Source organism: Lithobates pipiens, unplaced genomic scaffold (genome assembly GCF_037356315.1).
Source record: "Lithobates pipiens isolate NorthernLeopardFrog02 unplaced genomic scaffold, aLitPip1_a1.2 Scaffold_27, whole genome shotgun sequence".
NCBI classification, from domain to species: domain Eukaryota; kingdom Metazoa; phylum Chordata; class Amphibia; order Anura; family Ranidae; genus Lithobates; species Lithobates pipiens.
Window position 1 is genome coordinate 152,132,598 of NW_027507788.1, and position 21,024 is coordinate 152,153,621.

Genomic DNA, 21,024 nt, shown 5'->3' on the forward strand with positions numbered 1-21,024 from the left:
ATTAGCTAACTCAAAACACCTGTAAAGGTTTCCTGAGCCTTTAAATGGTCTCCCAGTCTGATTCAGTAGGTTGCATAATCATTGGGAAAGACTGCTGATTTGACAGTTGTCCAGAAGACAGTCATCGACACCCTCCACAAGGAGGGTAAGTCACAAAAGGTCATTGCTATAGAAACTGGCTGTTCACAGAGTGCTGTATCCAAGCATATTAATGGAAAGTTAAGTGGAAGGAAAAAATGTGGTAAAAAAAAGGTGCACAAGCAACAGAGATAACTGAAACCTTGAGAGGACTGTGAAGCAAAGGCTAGTCAAAAGTTTGGGGGAGATTCACAAGGAGTATAATACGGCTGGTGTCAGTGCTTCGAGAGCCACAACACAGACGTATCCAGGACATGGGCTACAACTGTCGTATTCCTTGTGTCAAGCCATTCCTGAACCAGAGACAATGTTAGAATCATCTTACCTGGGCTAAGGAGAAAAAGGACTGGACTGTTGCTCAGTGGTCCAAAGTCCTCTTTTCAGGGGAAGGTAAATATTGCATTTCATTTAGAAATCAAGGTCCCAGAGTCTGAAGGAGGAATGGAGAGGCACAGAATCCAAGTTGCATGAGGTCCAATGGGAAGTTTCCACAGTCGGTGATGATTTAGGGAGCCATGTCATCTGCTAGTTATAAATAATATACCACTCCAGATACTAATCTCGAAACTGACCTCCCCTGGATGAAGAAAGGGTGCTGGCTCCGCATGCAATGGTCATGTAGTAAGGAAAATCCAGATAGCCGTACTCCAATTCAATCACCTTTATTGATATAAAAGTTCATACAGTACAGGAAGTGCAGGAACAGCTGTAACTAACGCGTTTCACACCCTCACAGGTGCTTAGTCATAGCTAGAGTGACATGTTGACACACGGCTATATATAGCATAAATGACTAAAGTTATCAACCTAAACCTAGCCGTGTGTAGCTAATAAAACACATATGGAAGTGATTATGGCAAATAGAATGGCTAGATGAAGATATTAACACACACCCATTAGCCACCGAGCAGTGCTCTCGAAGCAAACAATTCCCCTCGTGGGATCCCTCATGCGCTCGCCAACACTGTAGGGCAGGGATATGCAATTAGTGGACTTCCAGCTGTTGCAGAACTACAAGTCCCATGAGGCATAGCAAAACTGTGACATCCACAAGCATGACACCCAGAGGTAGAGGCATTATGGGACTTGAAGTTTTGCAACAGCTGGAGGTCCGCTAATTGCATATCCCTGCTGTAGGGGATACTATTGTGGCGTCAGGACAATGATTACATCAACGCGTTTCGCTGTGCGGATGCATAGCTTTGTCTGGATGGACTTTCAAGAAGGAAATGTATTACGAACAACAGACATCGGCTGATGGACATCAACAGAGGATTGAGCATTGCAATTTCCAGTGAGGGTCTGAGTACAGCACGCCTTATTGACACTATTTTTGTATTTTTATGCGCAATTGTATTTTTGTACACAGCACTATCTGCCTATGCTGATACTCATACACCCCTTCAGCTCTACGCTCCAGATCCAATATATATTTCTCTGTTCCCTCCTGCCCCCCCCCCCCCCCCCCCCACAGCTTGAGCCTCCAAGGCAGTGATTCTCAACCAGGGTTCCGTGGAACTCTAGGGTTCCTCCAAAGGTTGCTAGGGGTTCCTTCAGCATTGGGCAGTTTCTGCCTCTCAGATAAGTTTCCACCGACACCATTGATCTTTTTAGTTATCTGTAAGGAGGTAATGCTTCCCAATGACCACAAGTGTAAGGACCATTCTTCCCACTGACCATCACATTATTGCACCATGAGTTGTAGATTTCTAATTTTTAGCAGGGGTTCCCCGAGACTGGAGAATTATTTCAAGGGTTCTTCTGTGTTGAAAAGGTTGAGAATGGCTGCTCCAAGGGGTTGACACACGGACACACCTCCTAGACATTTAGTGCACAAGACACACAGCAATTGCCTTGGAGGGGTCTCCCTTTGCCAACTGATTTGGCGTCCAGACGGTCTTGTGTGCGTCTTTTTGGTATTTTTTTTATCTGTAATGTACCCTGTCTGGGGTTTTGTGTCTTTGACACAGCTAGCGTGCATTACCTTGCATTGTCTAACAGATTTTATGTTTTCCACACTTGTAGCTGCTAGGCAGCAACATGATTTTTAATATCATATTAATACATTTATGAATACTTATCGAGTGATCCACACTCCCAGTCATTTACAGCATTCCTTTCTGTTTTCTCCTCCCTTTGGGGAGAAAATATATTTTTCTTCATGTACGCTTTTTAGCCTACAAATGAAATGGTTTTAGTTTTATACTCTTCTCTATTTGGTTTGGTTCACCATTATTATTTTTATTCGTTTATATACACTTTTTATTCTTTACTTTTTCATTTGTTTAAACATGTTCTAGTTATAATAAGGCATTTTTGAGTTCTGAGGTGTCTGGCATTATATGGGTTCATTTCTGCACTCTAGCCATTCTAATTGCCATAATCACTTCCATGTGTGTTTTATTAGCTACACACGGCTAGGTTCAGGTTGGCAACTTTAGTCATTTATCCTATATATAGCCATATGTCACTTTAGCTATGACTAAGCACCAGTGAGGGTGTGAAATGTGTTAGTTACAGCTGTTTCTGCACTTCCTGTACTGTATGGAATGTCTTTTTTACCAATAAAGTTGATTGCATTGAAGTTCGGCTATCTGGATTTTCTTTACTACATGTCATCTGCTGGTGTTGGTCCATGGTGTTCTATCAAGTCCAAAGTCAGCGCATCCATTCTAGAGCAGTTCATGCTTCCCTCTGCTGACCAGCTTTATGAAGATGCCTATTTCATTTTCCAGTAGGACTTGGCACCTGCCCAAACCACCAAAAACACCAATACCTGGTTGTAATAATCAGGGTATCACTGTGCTTGATTGGCCAGCAAACTCGCCTGACCTAAACCCCATAGAGAATCTGTGGGGTATTTTCAAGCAGAAGATGAGAGCCACCCAGCCCAATAATGCAGATGAGCTGAAGGCGGCTATCAAAGTAACCTGGGCTTCCACAACACCTCAGCAGTGCTACAGGCTGATTGCCTCCATGCCACCCGCATTGATGTAGTCATTCATGCAAATGGAGCCCCAAGTATTGAGGGCATACTATACTGTGCATGGACATACTTTTCAGTAAGCCAACATTTCTGTATTCCAATTTTTTTTTTTTTTATTGGTCTTATGCAATATTCTACATTTTCTGAGATACTTAATTTTGGGTTTTCACTATCTGTAAGTCATAATCATCAAAATTAGAAGAAAGAAATGCTTGAAATATATCACTCTGTATGTAATGAATCTATATAATATTATATGGTGTTTCACTTTTTGAATTGAATTACTGAAATAAAGTAACTTTTTGATGATATTCAAATTTTTTGAGATGCACCTATATATCTATATACACTGTGTCAGGGCGAGGCCCTCCCACTGTTTAACATTGCAGTCTGGGCCACATCTTGCAGGAAACAGGCACACTAATGACGCAGGTGTGTGCTGGGTTTATGCTAGACCACTTCCTCACTGGGGCCGTCCGAGCACTAGCGACACTTTACCGTAGTTTTGGCTGCACTTTTTGGCCATTAGCGGGGGGCTTTTAACCCCCGCTAGCGGCCGAAGAAGGGGTTAGAAGCTCCTGTGGTGCGGCACTTCCAAAGTGCTTTTGAGGTGCTGCCCATTCATTTCAATGGGCAGGGGCCCAAATATGCTGCTTGCAGGACTTTTTTTCCATCCCGCAAGCGCATCGCCCCTGTGTGAAAGCACTCAGGCTTTCATATTGGGGAGGCATGAGAGGCAGTTTTCAGGCACTTTACAGGTGCTATTTTTGGCACTAAAATGCCTGAAAACTGCCTTCAGTGTGAAAGTAGCCTTAGAGACAGAGTTAGAGGTCATTGTCAAACCCTCCCGAGGAGGTCAGTGTGTGAAGGGAGCTGTGAGAGGTCCCATGCTGCCCCGTACTGTCCAGGTCAGGACAGACAAAGGCCCGAGCCTGTGAGAGATGGAGTAGCAGGTAGCTGCAGCATAAGAAGCCAAGCTGACAAAAGGTACAGAATTTTGTGCACGAGCACTGGGACTGTGTGTTAGATAGAATGGAGGACCTAGAAAAGGGACCTGAGCAGTAGGGCTGCGAAGAGAGCCACGAGGCTGAATTCTATATTTTGTTGTATTGATCATGAGAACCCCTTGCGTGGGGTAATTGTCATTTATGAACTTTGCTTTCTTTTAAACAAAAGTGTCCAGAAAAGGCCCTTAAAAGACACTTCTGGTGTGAAGTAAACTCACTGTTTTGCATTACCAATGAGCTAAACAACCCCCAACCTGTCACAACATACACACAGAGGTTGATTTACTAAGCAGTGATTTTAAAAGGGAGTTCCATCCAAAAATGGAACTTACACTAATCTGGTTGCTCCCCCCCTCCAGTGTCACATTTGGCACCTTTCGGTGCCTATTACAGGTATTTGCTCCCAATTCGGGCGAAAAATTGCTGCAGAATCTGTCAAAATCAATGCCATGTCGTGCCCCTCCTCCGTCCCCCCACTGTCTTCTGGGAGACACACAGGTCCCAGAAGACAGCAGGGACCAGTCAGGACATGCAGCGCAACTCGCGAGCCAGGCTGTGAAGCCGCAAGGCTTCACTTCCTGATTCCCTTACTAAAGATGCCAGCAATATAGATAAAAATCATTGGAAAAAAAGGCGTGGGTCCCCCACCCCCCAGTCCATTACCAGGCCCTTTGGGTCTGGTATGAATATTAGGGGAACCCAATCCACAAATTTAAAAATAAAATGGCCTTTGGCCAATCATGGAGCTCACTGTGATTGGCCAAAGCATGCAGGTAAGATGCATGCTTTAGCCAATCAGCAGCCGTCAATGCACTGTGATCTCGCAGTGCATTGACGGTCCCGCAGTGCATTATGGGGCGTTTCACGGGCGCTTGAATTTCCCGCATAATGTTCTAAATTCGGCAAATGGACGAACACCCGATGTTCAAATCAAACTTATGTTCTACTCGAACATCGGGCTCATCCCTAATGTGGACAGATCAGTAACATGATTTGTTACAAAAAGAACATAATAGAGCATCAAAATGTTTAAGAAGTAAAGATCAGACGGCACTTCATTAAAAACAGGCATGATTCTATGATGGACATCACGGGCATGGGCTCAGGAATACTTTCAAAAACCACTGTCTGAACACAGTTTGCCGTGCCATCCTAAAAATGCGAGGTAAAGCTCTACCATGCGAAGAAGCTGTATCTGAACATGATCCAGAAATGCTGCTGTTTTATCTGGGCAAAAGCTTGGTTTACATTATGAACTGCAGTCTGCATGTGAATTGCATTCCTGTTCAATTCACATGTGATTCAGTGCAGTGAGATTTGAGCCCATTCATTTTGAATGGGTTCAAATTTCATCAAAGACGTGCATGCAGCAATTTTGGAACCGCATTACAACCAGATTGCACGGTCGCTTTGCACCATGTGATCTGGTGCAGGCAAACGCACTATGTTTGCAACCTGCGTTTGGGGTGTCCTCAAGAGGGCACTGACACCCGCTGTGGATCGCAAGGGCAATGCGATTTAAATGCAGTACAAGAAATGCACACAGACCTCAGCATTTTCTGCACCGCATTAGTGTGAACCTAGTCTTAAAATGATCTGTTGCAAAGTGGAAAATTGTTCTGTGGTCAAATGAATCAAAATCTGACATTCTTTTTGGCAACCATGGGCGCCGTGTCCTATGGACTGAAGTGGAGAGGAACCTTCTGGCTTGTTATCAGCACTCAAAAGCCTGCATCTCTGATGGTATGGGGTACATTAGTCAGTATAATTTGCAGCTTGCACATCTGGAAAGGAACCATCAATATATCCAGGTTTTAGAGCAGCATATGCTTCCAACCAGAGGATGTCGTTTTCAGGGAAGGCCTTGCATATTTCAGCATAACAATGCTACATCACATACTGCATCTATGATAACAGCATGGCTTCGTAGTAGAAGAGCCCAGGTGCTTAAATGGCCTGCCTGTAGTCCAGACCTTTTATCAATTTAAATGAATTGGTGCATCATGAAGCAGAAAATACAACAAAGAAGACCCAGGACTGTTGAGCAGTTATGCGACGCGCACACGATCGGAAATTCCACCAGCAAAACTCTGATGAGAGCTTTATGTCGGAAAATGCAACCATGTGTATGCTCCATCGGTCTTTTGCTGGAATTCCAGCCTGCAAAAGATTGAGAGCATGTTCTCTATTTTTCGGTCGGGAAAAGTTCCTATCTGAAAATGCAATCGTCTGTACAAATTCCAATGCGCAAAATTCCTACGCATGCTCGGAAACAATTCAACACATGCTTGGAAGCACTGAACTTAATTTTCTCGGCTCGTCATAGTGTTGTACATCACTGCGTTCTTGTCGGTCAAAGGTTCAGAGAACTTTTGTGTGACCGTGTGTATGCAAGGCAAGCTTGAGTGGAATTACGTCTGGAAAAACCATCCAAGTTTTTTCCGATGGAAAATCCGCTCATGTGTACAGGGCATAAGAATCCTATATCAGGCAAGAATGGAACAACATGACTGAGGGATGTTCAGATTACTGAGGCTGTCACTTCCTGTAAAATTAAACAACCAACACCCCATTCCTTCACCCACCCTGAGATTGGCCAGACGACACATATTCATTTTGGAGTCAAATGCAGCCTTTTTATTACAACAAATGAAATACAAATCACAATATAAACAATTGTAATGCATATAATACATTTTTTACATAACCTTTAAACCAAAAAAACGCAGCCTAACCTACCCGGTCTAAGGTCTTTGAAGGGCAATTTTTTCTCGACCAACCGATTGTATCTGTCACCCCAAAAAGGCCCCCAGCCGCATATTACACCAGCTTGAGGACAAATTACCAGTTACTTCTTACCAGATACAACTTAAAACCATTGTTACCGTTGTATTATTAGTAAGGGAAGGGGCAGCCATACCTTCAGATGGGCCCAACCCCCCTAATTCTCTATTATTTTATCAAGCACCGCCTTCAAAGACCCCATAGACCTCCTGCTGCTGCTACGACTAGTAATAAAGGAACCCCTGACGTGAACAGTCATGGAAAAACCATGCCCCATTAAAAACTGGCCCACCAGGGAGAAAACCATCCCACCTATAAAGGAACCCCTGACGTGAACAGTCATGGAAAAACCATGCCCCATTAAAAACTGGCCCACCAGGGAGAAAACCATCCCACCTATAAAGGAACCCCTGACGTGAACAGTCATGGAAAAACCATGCCCCATTAAAAACTGGCCCACCAGGGAGAAAACCATCCCACCTAGTACTATCAAAAAACCTTGGATGGTGACCCCACAAAAAAACAACAAAGAGAGGATGAGAGTGAGAAACCTTCCTGATTCTGTGCAAAGCTCCGACTGAGCTCTGACTAGAAACCTACCCCCCCCCCCCCCCCTCTACATCCACAGGACAGCCCCCAACCCTCGGGACCCACTAATCCAGGTAAGTGGCTTAATACCTCCCCCTATCACCAGAATTCTCTCTGCCTCACTGCCCATCCCAGTCATGTTGGCCCTCCTCCAAGTTGCACTTTTTGCTCCAGGCCATTGACTTTTCTTCCCCAAAACGCCAACAACCGGTCTCCTCAAATCCCAAATGTTTACAGGGTTGTTGTTGACATCAATTTAAAAAATGTCTATTTTTTTTTCTCAAAATTGTACATTTTCTCAGTTTAAACATGTTATATGTTTTCTATTTTCTAGTGTGAATAAAATATGGGTTTATTAGATTTGCAAAATCTAGCATTCTGTTTTTATGTAGATTTTACACAGTGTCCCGATCTTTTTGTAATTGGGGTCGTGTCAACCATACTTGTTCAATAAAATTGCCTGATGTGCTTTCTGATTAGAAATGCTGCACAGCTATTGTTCTTTACTGCTCCCCTAATCTGCAGGCTCTCTCACATTGACTGAAAGCTGGATCCTGCCTAGAGAGCACAGTAGTAAGAAAATGTGCTGGGTCTTACACCTCGGCTTTTACTACAAACAGCCCATTTAGATGCAACAGTACCAAATGTTATAAGAAGCACTTGAAGCGATAAGAATATCTCGCTGAAAATGTCATGTGATTATGTTGTGGTGCCTGTCTAATGTGCACCAAAAGCATCAACAAAGCTGCACTGAAATCTCCATGACAAAATCAAATAGGAGGAGGTAAAGCACAGCAGACCTTTCAATTTGAACGTCATATAAAATATTGATATTAGCTCTGCAATAACTGAAAATATGCAATTTGTGAAAACACAATATATAGTTTCCTTGGTGAATATGCCTGGAAAAGTCTACTGGTCTGCAAGGAACACTGCTTTCTGTCTTTCTACCACTAGATGGCGAGCCATTACTGATCCACACTGGTCCTTTCTGACTCCAGCAGAGGGCTTACTGCTCTCATTTCAAGTTGCAGCCACACTGAGTCTGCTTTTTACATTTTCCTGTGAAGTGATCTACAGTCATAAGATGCCAGCCACTGTTTTGGCAGGTTTGACATTTTTACTGTTATCTGTGATGTACAAACAACCTCCCTGGGACACAAATGTTGGATGTTATTTCAATTATGTAGGCTGGAAATTATCAGACAATGATCCATTATAATCAGATGGCAGCACAGGGATAGACTTGTAAGATATCACATGAGAAGCCACTGACATCTTTATGGTCTGAATTAAAATTAATCTTGAGAGCCTTTGTTTTTTTTTTCCTTTTTCTGTATTTCTCCTCTGCAACTCACACACACCTATAGCTCTCCTTTTGAAAATGCTAGTTGCCTGGCTAGCCTGGAATTCCGAGCACTAACCCAGTGGCTGACTCAGGCCAAAGCAAAGTCAGATCTCCAGGTCTGCTCTGCGTGATTGTCTGTGTTTAGAGTCTGTGTCTCAAAGTTTTGAAGCCAGAGAGAACCAGGCAGCTAACATTTTCAGACCAGGGAGCAGCAATGGCAGCCTCTACATTGCTGTCAGTACAGGAGTACACTGCAATCAGTCAGTACAGTAGAACACTGCAATCAGTACAGGAGAACACTGCAATCAGTCAGCACAGGAGTACACTGCAATCAGTACAGAACACTGCAGTCAGCACAGGAGTACACTGCAATCAGTCAGCACAGGAGTACACTGCAATCAGTCAGCACAGGAGAATACTGCAATCAGTCAGCACAGGAGAATACTGCAATCAGTCAGCACAGGAGAATACTGCAATCAGTCAGCACAGGAGAATACTGCAATCAGTCAGCACAGGACAACACTGCAATCAGTCGGTACAGGACAACACTGCAATCAGTCGGTACAGGACAACACTGCAATCTCTGGAGTTTTGGAGGCAAGTGTGCTGTAAACTGCACTTTTCTATATGGTTAATATCCAGGCTTTTGTAAAATATTTACTGACCACCAATGTAAGGACAGTTCTTTTTGACTATTAGTGTACTGGCGCTCTTTACTGACTACCAGTGTAAGGAGAGTTCTTCCCATTGACCACCTGTGTACTCTGGCCCCTTCACTGAGCACCATTGTATGGAGAGTTCTTATCATTGATTACCAGTGTACTGGAACCCTTTACTGACCACCAATGTGAGGAGAATTCAACTTATTCACCCCAAGTGTACTGGAGCTCTTCACTGACCATCAATGTAAGGAGAGTTCTTCTTATTGAGCACCAGTGTACTGGAGCCCTTTACTGACCATTAATGTAAGGAGAGTTCTTCTCATTGACCACCAGAATACTGGAACAATTCACCGACCACCAATGAAAGGAGAGTTCTTCTCATTGACCACAAGTGTAGGGGAGCCATTCACTGACCATAATTGTAAAGAGAGTTCTTCTCATTGACCACAAGCGTACTCTGGGGCTTCATGGACCACCAATGTAAGGCGAGTTCTTCCCATTGACTACTAGTATACTGGAGCCCTTCACTGACCACCAATATAAGGAAAGATCTTCTCATTGATCACCAATGTACTGGAAACCTTCACTGACCACCATTGTAAGGAAGCCTCTTCTCATTGGCCACCAGTGTACTGGAGCTCTTCCCTGACCACAAATGTAAGGAGTAGTGATGGACGAACTTCCGACGGGACGTTTCGCGAACGTGGACCGCGAACGCGGCCAATAGTTTGCGAACCGTAGCGTTCGCGGCAGGCCCCATTGACTTCAATGGGAGGCAAACTTTGCAAACCTACAGGTCAAATTTGCAGCCACAAAATAATTACTAGCTGTGCAAACATAGTCCCACCACATGGCCAATGACATAACACATGTATAAGGTGAATCTGGGATCAACAACTACAAGCATTCTTTTTTTATATGTGAAATTGTGACAATTTAGGACTGTGGAGCACATGAAGGCAATGGAGGAGAGGGAAGGTCAGGGTAGGCAAAGAAGAGGGTGCAGGAGATTATCACCAGCAGCGTGACATACAGCAATGACACCTGCACCGTGATAGAGTCATCTGACACCAGCACCGTGATAGAGAGCACTGACATCAGCAGCGTGACATACAGCAATGACACCTGCACCGTGATAGAGTGATCTGACACCAGCACCGTGATAGAGAGCACTGACATCAGCAGCGTGACATAAAGCACTGACACCAGCACCGTGATATTCAGCCCTGACACCAGCACGGTGATATACAGCACTGACACCAGCACCGTAAGCAGCCCCAGGAGTAAGTCAGCATTGCACAGGGATGGTGGGAGCCCCTCATAATGAGCATAGCACAGGGATGGTGGGAGCCCCTCATAATATGCACAGCAGAGGTACAGCCCCAGGAGGAAGTCAGCACAGCACAGGGATGGTGGGAGCCCCTCATAATAAGCAGCCCCAGGAGGAAGTCAGCATAGCACAGGGATGGTGGGAGCCCCTCATAATGAGCATAGCACAGGGATGCTGGGAGCCCCTCATAATATGCACAGCAGAGGTACAGCCCCAGGAGGCTGAACCTCAACCCTATATATTGTGGACCTATACCAGTCCTTAAGGATTAGCAGACTGTACCTCACTCAACCCTATATACTGTAGTACACTATACCTTACCAGTCCTTAGAAGGACCTTTGTGGAACTAGTAGGTTGTGATTAGCAGACTGTACCTCAGTCACTATACTGATAAAGGACTGCTGCAGAATAGGGCAGCAGTCAGCAGTAGTGCACCTCAACCCTATATATTGTGGACCTATACCAGTCCTTAAGGATTAGCAGACTGTACGTCACTCAACCCTATATACTCTAGTACGCTATACCTTACCAGTCCTTAGAAGGACCTTTGTGCAACTAGTAGGTTGTGATTAGCAGACTGTACCTCAGTCCCTATACTCAAAGGACTACTGCAGCAGAAGGGCAGCAGTCAAGTATAATATTCTTTCTATATTTGGAAGAAAGAATATTATATGTGTACAAGCCTATTACCATACCAGTTCTGAAAAGAACCTTTGTGGACCTAATAGTAACAGCTACTGATTAAACTGACTGTCCCTCACTGCCACACACAGCTTCCTGCCTGTCCCTATTTAAACTGACAAAACACAGGCTGCTGCAACAATAACTTGAATAGCACTCAAAACTATATCCTGTACTACTTTACCATACCAGTCCTGAAAAGGACTTTTGTGGACCTATTAGTAACAGCTAATGATTAAACTGACTGTCCCTGCTACACACAGCATCCTGTCCTTCTCTCAGCACTGACAAAAGACAGGCTGCTGCAACAATGACTTGAATAGCAGTGCCTCAAACCTATATCCTGAACTACACCTAACACCTATACCATACCAGTCCTTAAAAGAACTTTTGTGGACCTAATAGCTAGCGATTTGGGTCACTGCAGTCTCTCCCTGCTCCACACAGCAACCTCTCCCTATAGTGACATACGAAAGAATGTAAAATGGCCGCCGGATCAGGTCTATTTATAAGTTAGGGGGAATGTCTAAGTGTCCATGTGCTGTAATGTCTCAATTGGCTGTCCTGTACCACATGATGGATGTGTCATCATAGGTCAAAGTTCTTTTACACAGTAAACATGTAAGTCCGCAGGGCGAACAGCGGCAATAGTCCGCCGATCGGGTGGACTGCGAACAGCCGAAATTCGCCGCGAACCGACCGCCGGGCGAACCGTTCGGCCATCCCTAGTAAGAAGAATTCTTGGTATTGACCAGCAGTGTACTGGAGACTTTCACTGACCACCAATGTTAAGAGAGTTCTTCTCATTGACACCCGGTGTACTGTGGCCCTTCACTGACCACACATGTAAGGAGATTTCTTTTTATTGACCACCACTATCATCCATAGGGACCAGGGACAACTGCCATGAGCTGTACAGCATTGAAAATAGCCTAATAACATTCACTGACCACAAATGTAAGGAAAATTCTTCTTATTGACCACCAGTGTACTGGAACCCTTCGCTGACCACCAATATATAGAGAGCTCTTCTCATTGACCACCAGTGTACTGGAACCCTTCGCTGACCACCAATATATAGAGAGCTCTTCTCATTGACCACCAGTGTACTGGAACCCTTCACTGACCACCAATATATAGAGAGCTCTTCTCATTGACCACCAGTGTACTGGAACCCTTCACTGACCACTAATATATAGAGAGCTCTTCTCATTGACCACCAGTGTACTGGAACCCTTCACTGACCACCAATATATAGAGAGCTCTTCTCATTGACCACCGGTGCACTGGATCCCTTCACTGATAACAAATGTATAGAGAATTCTTCTTAATGACCACCACTGTTCTCCATAGGGACCAGGGGCAATTGCCAGGAGCTGAATAGCACTGTAAATAGCCTAATATCATTTGAGGGTTTTTTTTGCACCATTTGCACAAAAAGAATGAACACCAAGCACTTTCACTGGGCAATTTTATGTTTTTATAAATACACCCCTTAGACATTACGGAGCATGCATGCATTCACTCAAAGTGAAAAAGATCTAAACTCATGTAAGGTGTATTTTAGCACCTGTTAGAATAAGTTTATATATATATATATATATATATATATATATATATATATATATATATATATATATATATATATATATATATATATATAGGTTCAGGGTAGATGAGATGTGAATTTTGTGGAGAAAACTAAGATTGTCTTCGTATTGCTATTATATGTTGCTATGGCTTAATTCAAACACTCCAATAACAGTTATATAAAAAGTCCCAGAGGATACAATTAACTAACAGCTTGTGACCTGTACAATGGTAATGAACAAAACAATATGCAATAGGTGAAGAACAAACTACTGACAGTTTACTAATAATAGTGAGCAAATCTAATACAATCTACTCCACTGGAGATTTAGATACTCATCCATCTGCCATGATAGGAATTAGTAAAGAATAAAACATCCCAGTGCCCAGCTGTCCCTCATTGGAAGGGACTGTGCCTCTTTGGGATATCGCCTTATCCAGAATCCGGTTGGGAGATTTTCTATTTTCATTTTTGAAGGTTTGGACCAATATGACAGATTGGAGGACATGGTCACATACTGGAGGGATTGCTGTTTGATGGTGTATTCTTATTGTAGTAGGATTGGGAAAGAAGTTAAGGGATGTAGTGTAAAAATACTCGTGTGGGTACATTTAATGGCACATTCAGCAGTGGATTTGACCTTATGTGATCTGGAATATGAATGTTTAACACTTTGGGGTCTATTGATAAAACATTTGTTGGATGCAAGTCACAAGCATTCTTCAAGGCTGCACAAATTGTAGCCTACATTTTCTCTAATTGTATAACTTCCTATTATCACCACCTCCATCAAATAGGCAAAATGTGGACTATTGTTCTGAAATAACTCAATCAGAAAATATACCACATTTTGGCCACTAGATGGAGCAGAGGATCATATGAAGTCAAAGTATTAGGCCTCATTCACATGGGGCAATGGCATTAGTGCCCCATACAGAGCTGGGTTTTACCAGCACAGGTGTGCACAGGAGTCATGTGCATCCCTTGACGGCCATGCCCCCCGCACGTAAGGATACGTCATATTAGGAGGCTGTGTCTGTGCAGCTGCTAAGTCCCAATAGACAACAATGGAACTACCGCAATGGGGACGCATGCAACATTTGTGCATCCCTGCATCGGTAAAACACAGCCCTGCATGGGACATAGATGTAATCACCCCGTAAGAATGAGGCCTTAGAGAAAATATGGGGGGAAATGTGTGCAGCCCGGTCAAATGCTTGTAACAAGTGTTAGCCATTCATTTACTAGATCAGGAAAGGTCAAATCCAAATTATTATACAGGATTTATGTAGCACCAACAGTTTATGCAGCACTTTACAAGATAAGGACAGACAGTACAATACAATTTAACCACTTGCTTACTGGACACATAAACCCCCTTCCTACCCAGGCCAATTTTCAGCTTTCAGCGCTGTCGCACTTTGAATGACAATTGCGCAGTCATGCTACACTGTACCCATATGAAATGTTTACCATTTTTTTCACACAAATAAAGCTTTCTTTTGGTGGTGTTTATAGACAGAAAATTATAAAAAAAAATAAAAAAAAGTTTTAATTATTTGTTTTCTCCTCCATTCATGTGCGCTGATGAGGCGGCACTGATCGGCCGCACCGATGGGCATTGATTTGCAGCACTGATAGGTGGCCCTGCTTAGCAGCAGTGACTGTCAGTTTGCGGGACCAATGTCCTGCTTGTACAAGCCAATAAGCCGGCTTATTACTGGCTTCTGTTTACATCACGTGATCAGCTGTCATTGGCTGACAGCTGATCATGTGGTAAAGGGTCAATCTGTGATCAGCTGAGTACGATGGACCATGGTAAGCACAGGAGAATGTACATGGATGCCCTCCTGGCAATTTAAGCCCACGCTGGACAGTAGGAATCAGAGGGCTCCGCTTGTTAGAACATCCAATCTAACAGGGAATACAATGAAGGTAAAAAAAACTTCTGTGTGCAGCAGTCCCTCCCCCCCCCCCCCAACTTTTATCTGAGCCTCCTCTCAATCCAGCAATGTGCACAAGAGCCTTGCCTCTCTGGGGACTTGCACTCAAGATTGTCATTTGATAGCAGCAGGAGCCATTGGCTCCCACTGCTGTCAATCACAGCTAGTAAACCAATCAAGAGACAGAGGGGGGTGGGGCTGAGCTGCAGCTCCATGTGTGAATAGGCACACAAAGCCGCAGCTTGGTAACGCGCCTGCTTGGGTGCCCCTACAGCAAGCTTCTTGCTGCGGGGGCACCTGGCAGGAGGGAGGGGCCAGGAGTACCTGCGTGGGATGTGAAAAAGAGGAGGATCCAGGCTGTTCTGTGCAAAACCACTGCACAGAGCAGGTAAGTATAAAATGTTTTTTTTTTGTTTGTGTTTTAAAACAAGGCTGTAATATCACTTTAAGCCTGTCTGTAATGGTGCCTGTACACACTTCAGTTTGTTATCCAATCAATATATCGTCCAAATCGTTCATTCTGCTGCTCCCAAGACATCTTGCTCTCTAGCCCCCCATGTTACCTCATCCCTGCTCGCCTTCGGGACTTCTCCAAAACCCCTCCTATCCTCTGGAACTCTTTATTCCAGTATGTCCGGTTAGCTCCCACACTGTCAACCTTTAGGCGATCCTTGAAAACTCCTTTATTCAGGGAAGACTACTCCACCTCTACCCAAAAGGTTTAGTTCAGTCACCTCCATCAGATCATCCCCTGCACCTTTTGTACCACCTCCCCCTCTCTTTAGAGTGTAAGCTCTGTGAGCAGGGCCCTCCTATTTCTTCTGTATGGAAATGTATTGTAATTGCACAGTCCCCCTTTATAGTGTAAAGCACTGAGTTAACTGTTGGCACTATATAAATCCTGTAAAAAATTATAATAGCATGCAAATTCAACGCAACGGCAAACAATTCAAAGGCCATAACTTCCCTTACAATCAATTTAGACTCATTTTAAAATGGACTCAATCAAACTGAGTCGATAATCCACGGCAGAAAATTATTGATTGGTTTTCATCAGTCAGCACAACTGAAATGCTGTGGCCCTGAATTCAACAGTATTTGCATCAATTCCATTATGAGGTTGCATGGTGAAATCATATGATAAATACACTTCCCAGTGTGTGGCATATCAATCAAATGGGTTATCAAATATAGATTGATTGTTCCTATCAGGAGATAAAATTGGTAATCAATCATTTATCGAAGTGTGTGTGGCCACCATAAGTGAATGTAGTATACATTATGATCTATTATCTGGAAGTCTCTGTAGAGAGAGTAAGGTGTTACACTTTGGAAAGTAGTTTATTATTCAGTTTACAATTTCTTTATGTGCAGTATCTACAGTATAATAGGTTACAATGGGTTTTGTTTTGTTGGAATTTCAAATACAGAAAGTAAATCTCTCTCTAGTCAGCAATAAAAAAAATAATATAACTTTTCCCTACATTATCAAAACGTAATACTTCCTGGTAAAGGAATGATGGCAGATCATTAACCCGTGGTGAGCATTCACATGATACAACCAGACCATATCTAGGTCAGATTACCATATGGATAAACATGTCCTCACCTTGGTCATGATATTACATAATAAGCATAAAGCTTTCAGCTCTGAATGTCCCGCACTGCGTGTGTTATCTGCTCATTTTTGTCATGGGTATTTTAGAGCAGAGATATACTTACCTAATCCACCAATCCACCCGTCATTGCCCCCCCCCCCCCCCCCCCCCAGCATGCTAGTGGTCTTGTGAGTGGACTGTTCTCGGTGTCATCATCCCCATAGTCCGGCTCTGGATGGGAGGACAGCAGGAACAGTCTATCGCTGGATGTGGGGGAGCACAGTTTTCCGGTGGATTGAAAGATTGGGTAAATAAAGCCTTACAGTGCGCCCGTAGACAAAACAAGCAGGTAACTCATGCAATGTGGGCATAGCCCCACTGCATAGGAGAAATGTTTTTTTGATATGGAGTTATGCTTTAAATAATTAATAATGCACTGAATGGGTTTTTTGGTGCCTAAACAGATACCGAAAATGAAAAATACACTAGGCTGAAAACCAAAACCGATACCGAAACTGACCGATACCGAAAATTACTGTTTTTAAAAAATATTTTTATACAGGAGATGGTCAGAGACTGGGGACATGATACAGGAGATGGTCAGAGACTGGCGACATGGTACAGGACATGGTCAGAGACTGGCGACATGGTACAGGACATGGTCAGAGACTGGCGACATGGTACAGGACATGGTCAGAGACTGGTGACATTGTACAGGACATGGTCAGAGACTGGCGACATGGTACATGACATGGTCAGAGACTGGCGACATGGTACAGGACATGGTCAGAGACTGGCGACATGGTACAGGACATGGTCAGAGACTGGTGACATGGTACAGGAGATGGTCAGTCAGAGACTGGGGACATGGTACACGAGATGGTCAGAGACTGCGGACATGGTACAGGAGATGGTCAGAGACTGCAGTTCCTATGGCCATTAGTAGATAATGGCCGATCGGCCCTCTCACTTGACTCAGCGATACCCCCCAGGACAAACCAATCCCCCTCCATTAGTACAGACCCCCCCAGGACAAACCACCCCCCTCCATTAGTATAGACCCCCCCAGGACAAATCATTCCCTCTCCATTAGTACAGACACCCCCCTCCCCCCCCCCCCCCAGTGGTGTCTGTACTTTGAATGACAATTGCACGGTCATGAAACACTGTACCCAAATTCATTTTTAATAATTTTCTTCACACAAATAGAGCTTTCTTTTGGTGATATTTAATCACTACTGGTTTTTTTTATTTTTTACAAAAATAAGAAAGAGAAAAAGAAATTTTTTGAAAAAAAAAAGGTTTTCTTGGTTTCTGTCAGTAAATTTTGTAAATAAGTCATTTTTCTCCTTCACTGATGTGCGCCAATGAGGCTGCATTGATGAGGTGGCACTTATGGGCACTAGTGAGGTGGCACTAAAATGATGCACTGATGGGCACTGATAGGTGGCATGGATAGGCAGCACTGATGGGCATTGACTGGCCTCACTAATGGGCATTGATTGGTGTCACACTTTACAGATTCAGGGTCGTTCTGGGGGGCCCTTATATGACATCCTCCCAGAACGAGAACCTCAGTCATTTGATGGTGGCCGGGTGGCAAGTGGTTAATGGCATCCCAGTCTTAGTCCGTAGGGTTCAATATGGAGTTGGCCCACCCTTTGCAGCTATAACAGCTTCAAATCTTCTGGGAAGGCTGTCCACAAGGTTTAGGAGTGTGTCTATGGGAATGTTTGGCCATTCTTCCAGTTAAGTTCCTCCACCCCAAGCTCGATCATCCATGTCTTTATGGACCTTGTTCCCACAAAGTTGGGAGCATGAAATTGTCCAAAATGTCTTGGTATGCTGACACCTTTAGAGTTTCCTTCACTGCAACTAAGGGGTCAGGCCCATCCCCTGAAAAACAACCCCACACCATAAATCCCCATCCACCAAATGATTTGGACCAGTGCACAAAGCAAGGGCCATAAAGACATAGATGAGCAAGTTTGGGGTGGAGGAACTTGACTGGCCTACACAGAGTCCTCACCTCAACCAGATAGAACACTTTGGGTTGAATTAGAGCAAAGACTGCAGGCCAGGCCTTCTCTCCAACATTAGTGCCTGACCTCACACATGTGCTTCTGGAAGAATGGTCAAACATTCCCATAGACACACTCCTAAACCTTGTGGACAGCCTTCCCAGAAGAGTTGAAGCTATTATAGCTGCAAAGGGTGGGCAAACTCAATATTGAACCCTACGGACTAAGACTGGGATGCCATTAAAGCAACCCCCCCAGCAAAAAATGTAAAGTCAGCAGATAAAGATACTGTAGCTGTTGGCTCTTGGGTGCTGCCGCCACCATTGTATGTAAGGGAAACTGGCAGAGAAGCCTTGAGGCTTCACAGCTGGTTCCCTACTGCGCTTTCTGAATGGCGGAGGAGGGGGGCTGAACGTCCGAGTGATCTCGCCATGGCAAAAACAAGCAGGTACCCTCACCCCCCCCCCCCCCCCGGAAAGGTGCCAAATGGGGCACTGGAGGGGGAAAGGAGTCAGGTAAGCGGATCTTACACTTTTGGGTGGAACTTTAAAGTTCATGTGCGTGTAAAAGCTGGCGTTCCAATACTTTTGACAATATAGTGTATATACACATTGAGCCACGCTGGACCAGTGTAATTATGCAATACAAATAATTCCTGGAGTTCTGTAAACCCTTTTTAAAAAATCCTGAAAAAAAAAATCCTGCAAGACAAAGACATAATGAGCTAGTATGCATAGCATACTAGTTCATTATGAATAATTTAACTTAACTTACCTGAGAACGAAGCACCCGAAGCGGTCCTCCGTCTTCCTCTTCGCCGCTGCCATGGATCCCGAATCGACTTCCGGGTCTCGCGGCTCCGGCGCTGTGATTCGCCGGAGCCGCGATGACGTCACTCCTGTGCATGCACACGGGAGCCGGCGCTCGCGGCATATCGCTGCGATCTGCGGCCTGCCCCAGTGCGCCTGCGGTGGCGGTCTTCGGGCAAATATCTTCTAAACCGTATAGGTTTAGGAGATATTTCTTGGACCTACAGGTAAACCTTAATCTAGGCTTACCTGTAGGTCAAAGTTGGTTGTAAGGGTTTACAACCACTTTAACATACACTTACCCTCCCCCCACGTCCACCTGCTGTGAGGGTGACATCACCATCCTTTCAATGAGATCAGGTGACGGCCAAGTATCCCAAATCTCAGTGATGTCCGGGTCCCTGAATGTACGCAGGGTGAGTGTCTGGGACCCCCACGGGTTATTGCTTTACATTTCTGTGCACAGATTAGGATGGGGGAGGGGTTCTTACAAAAAAAAAAAAAACAGACTTCCTATGGATTGTAAGGGACACTTTAAATTAAAGGGGCCAGCACTACAGATACAATTTCTAAACAAAGCTTAAAAACAATTCTAAGTTTCGTGAACATATTAACTATTAAGCTTGTTAAAGATATTCAGCCATTCCCAGTAATATGCAACGTAAACCACAATCTTCTATTTAAACCTTTTTCAGTACAGTACAGTCCAGTCCTACGTTCCATCTCCCCTCGTTTATTACCATGCCGGAGCTGCTTCTTCACATCACCCGCGTATTGCTTGGACACCCTGGATGCTTTCCTGGAGGCCGCCATCTTTCCTGCAGTGTTTACATAGCAACCAATCCACGCTCGCACGGGAGCTGTCACTAAGGGGTGGGGCTAAAGAGAAAACCCTGGCCAATAGACGCCGGGCACCTGGCAAACCTTCCGCGCGGCTGGTGAGCATGCGCCTGCCCTGATTTGGCAGCAGGTCTAGTGGGCGGAGTTTGTGATCGGCGCTGACAGTGATAATAATGTGTATATAGGGAGCGGTGTGATGTCCCCATGATGACATTACCAGTGACAGATGACGTGCCTTATAGTGACCTTTATATTTGCCAAGAGAAAAATATTACAATCTGTTGCTAGGTGCACCACCCTTTAACCACTTCAGCACTTTTTGTGATTTGGCACTGCGTCGTTTTAACTGACAATTGCGCAGTCGTGCGACGTGGCTCCCAAACAAGATTGACGCCCTTTTTTCCCCACAAATAGAGCTTTCTTTTGGTGGTATTTGATCAACTCTGCGGATTTTATTTTCTGCGCTATAAACAAAAAAAGACCATATAAGACTATAATAAATATCCCCCAAAAGTATATAATTTTTTTTTTCCTCAGTTAAAGAGGGATTCCACCAAAAAAAAAAATATTAAAAGCCAGCAGCTATAAATACTGCAGCTGCTGACTTTTAATAAATGGACACTCACCTGTCCCGGGTTCCAGCGATGCCGGCAGCCGAGGCCGATCGATCGCTCGGCTCTCGGCTGCTGCAGTCACC

At 44.3% G+C, this 21,024-nt stretch overlaps 1 protein-coding gene across 2 annotated transcripts in view; it reads right to left on the bottom strand.

Annotated features, from left to right (window-relative positions):
- Positions 1-20,329, bottom strand: part of MORN1 (MORN repeat containing 1) — a 536,457-nt gene extending 516,128 nt beyond the window's left edge. The window contains exon 1 of one of the 2 annotated variants that reach the window (XM_077457667.1): positions 20,228-20,329. In XM_077457667.1, the coding sequence (XP_077313793.1) occupies positions 20,228-20,300 (73 nt within the window). In that variant the 5' untranslated portion in view covers positions 20,301-20,329. Of the gene's footprint in view, positions 1-20,173 lie in introns of both variants that reach the window. The other variant, XM_077457666.1, reaches the window with a different exon arrangement.
- Positions 20,330-21,024: the final 695 nt, after the last annotated feature.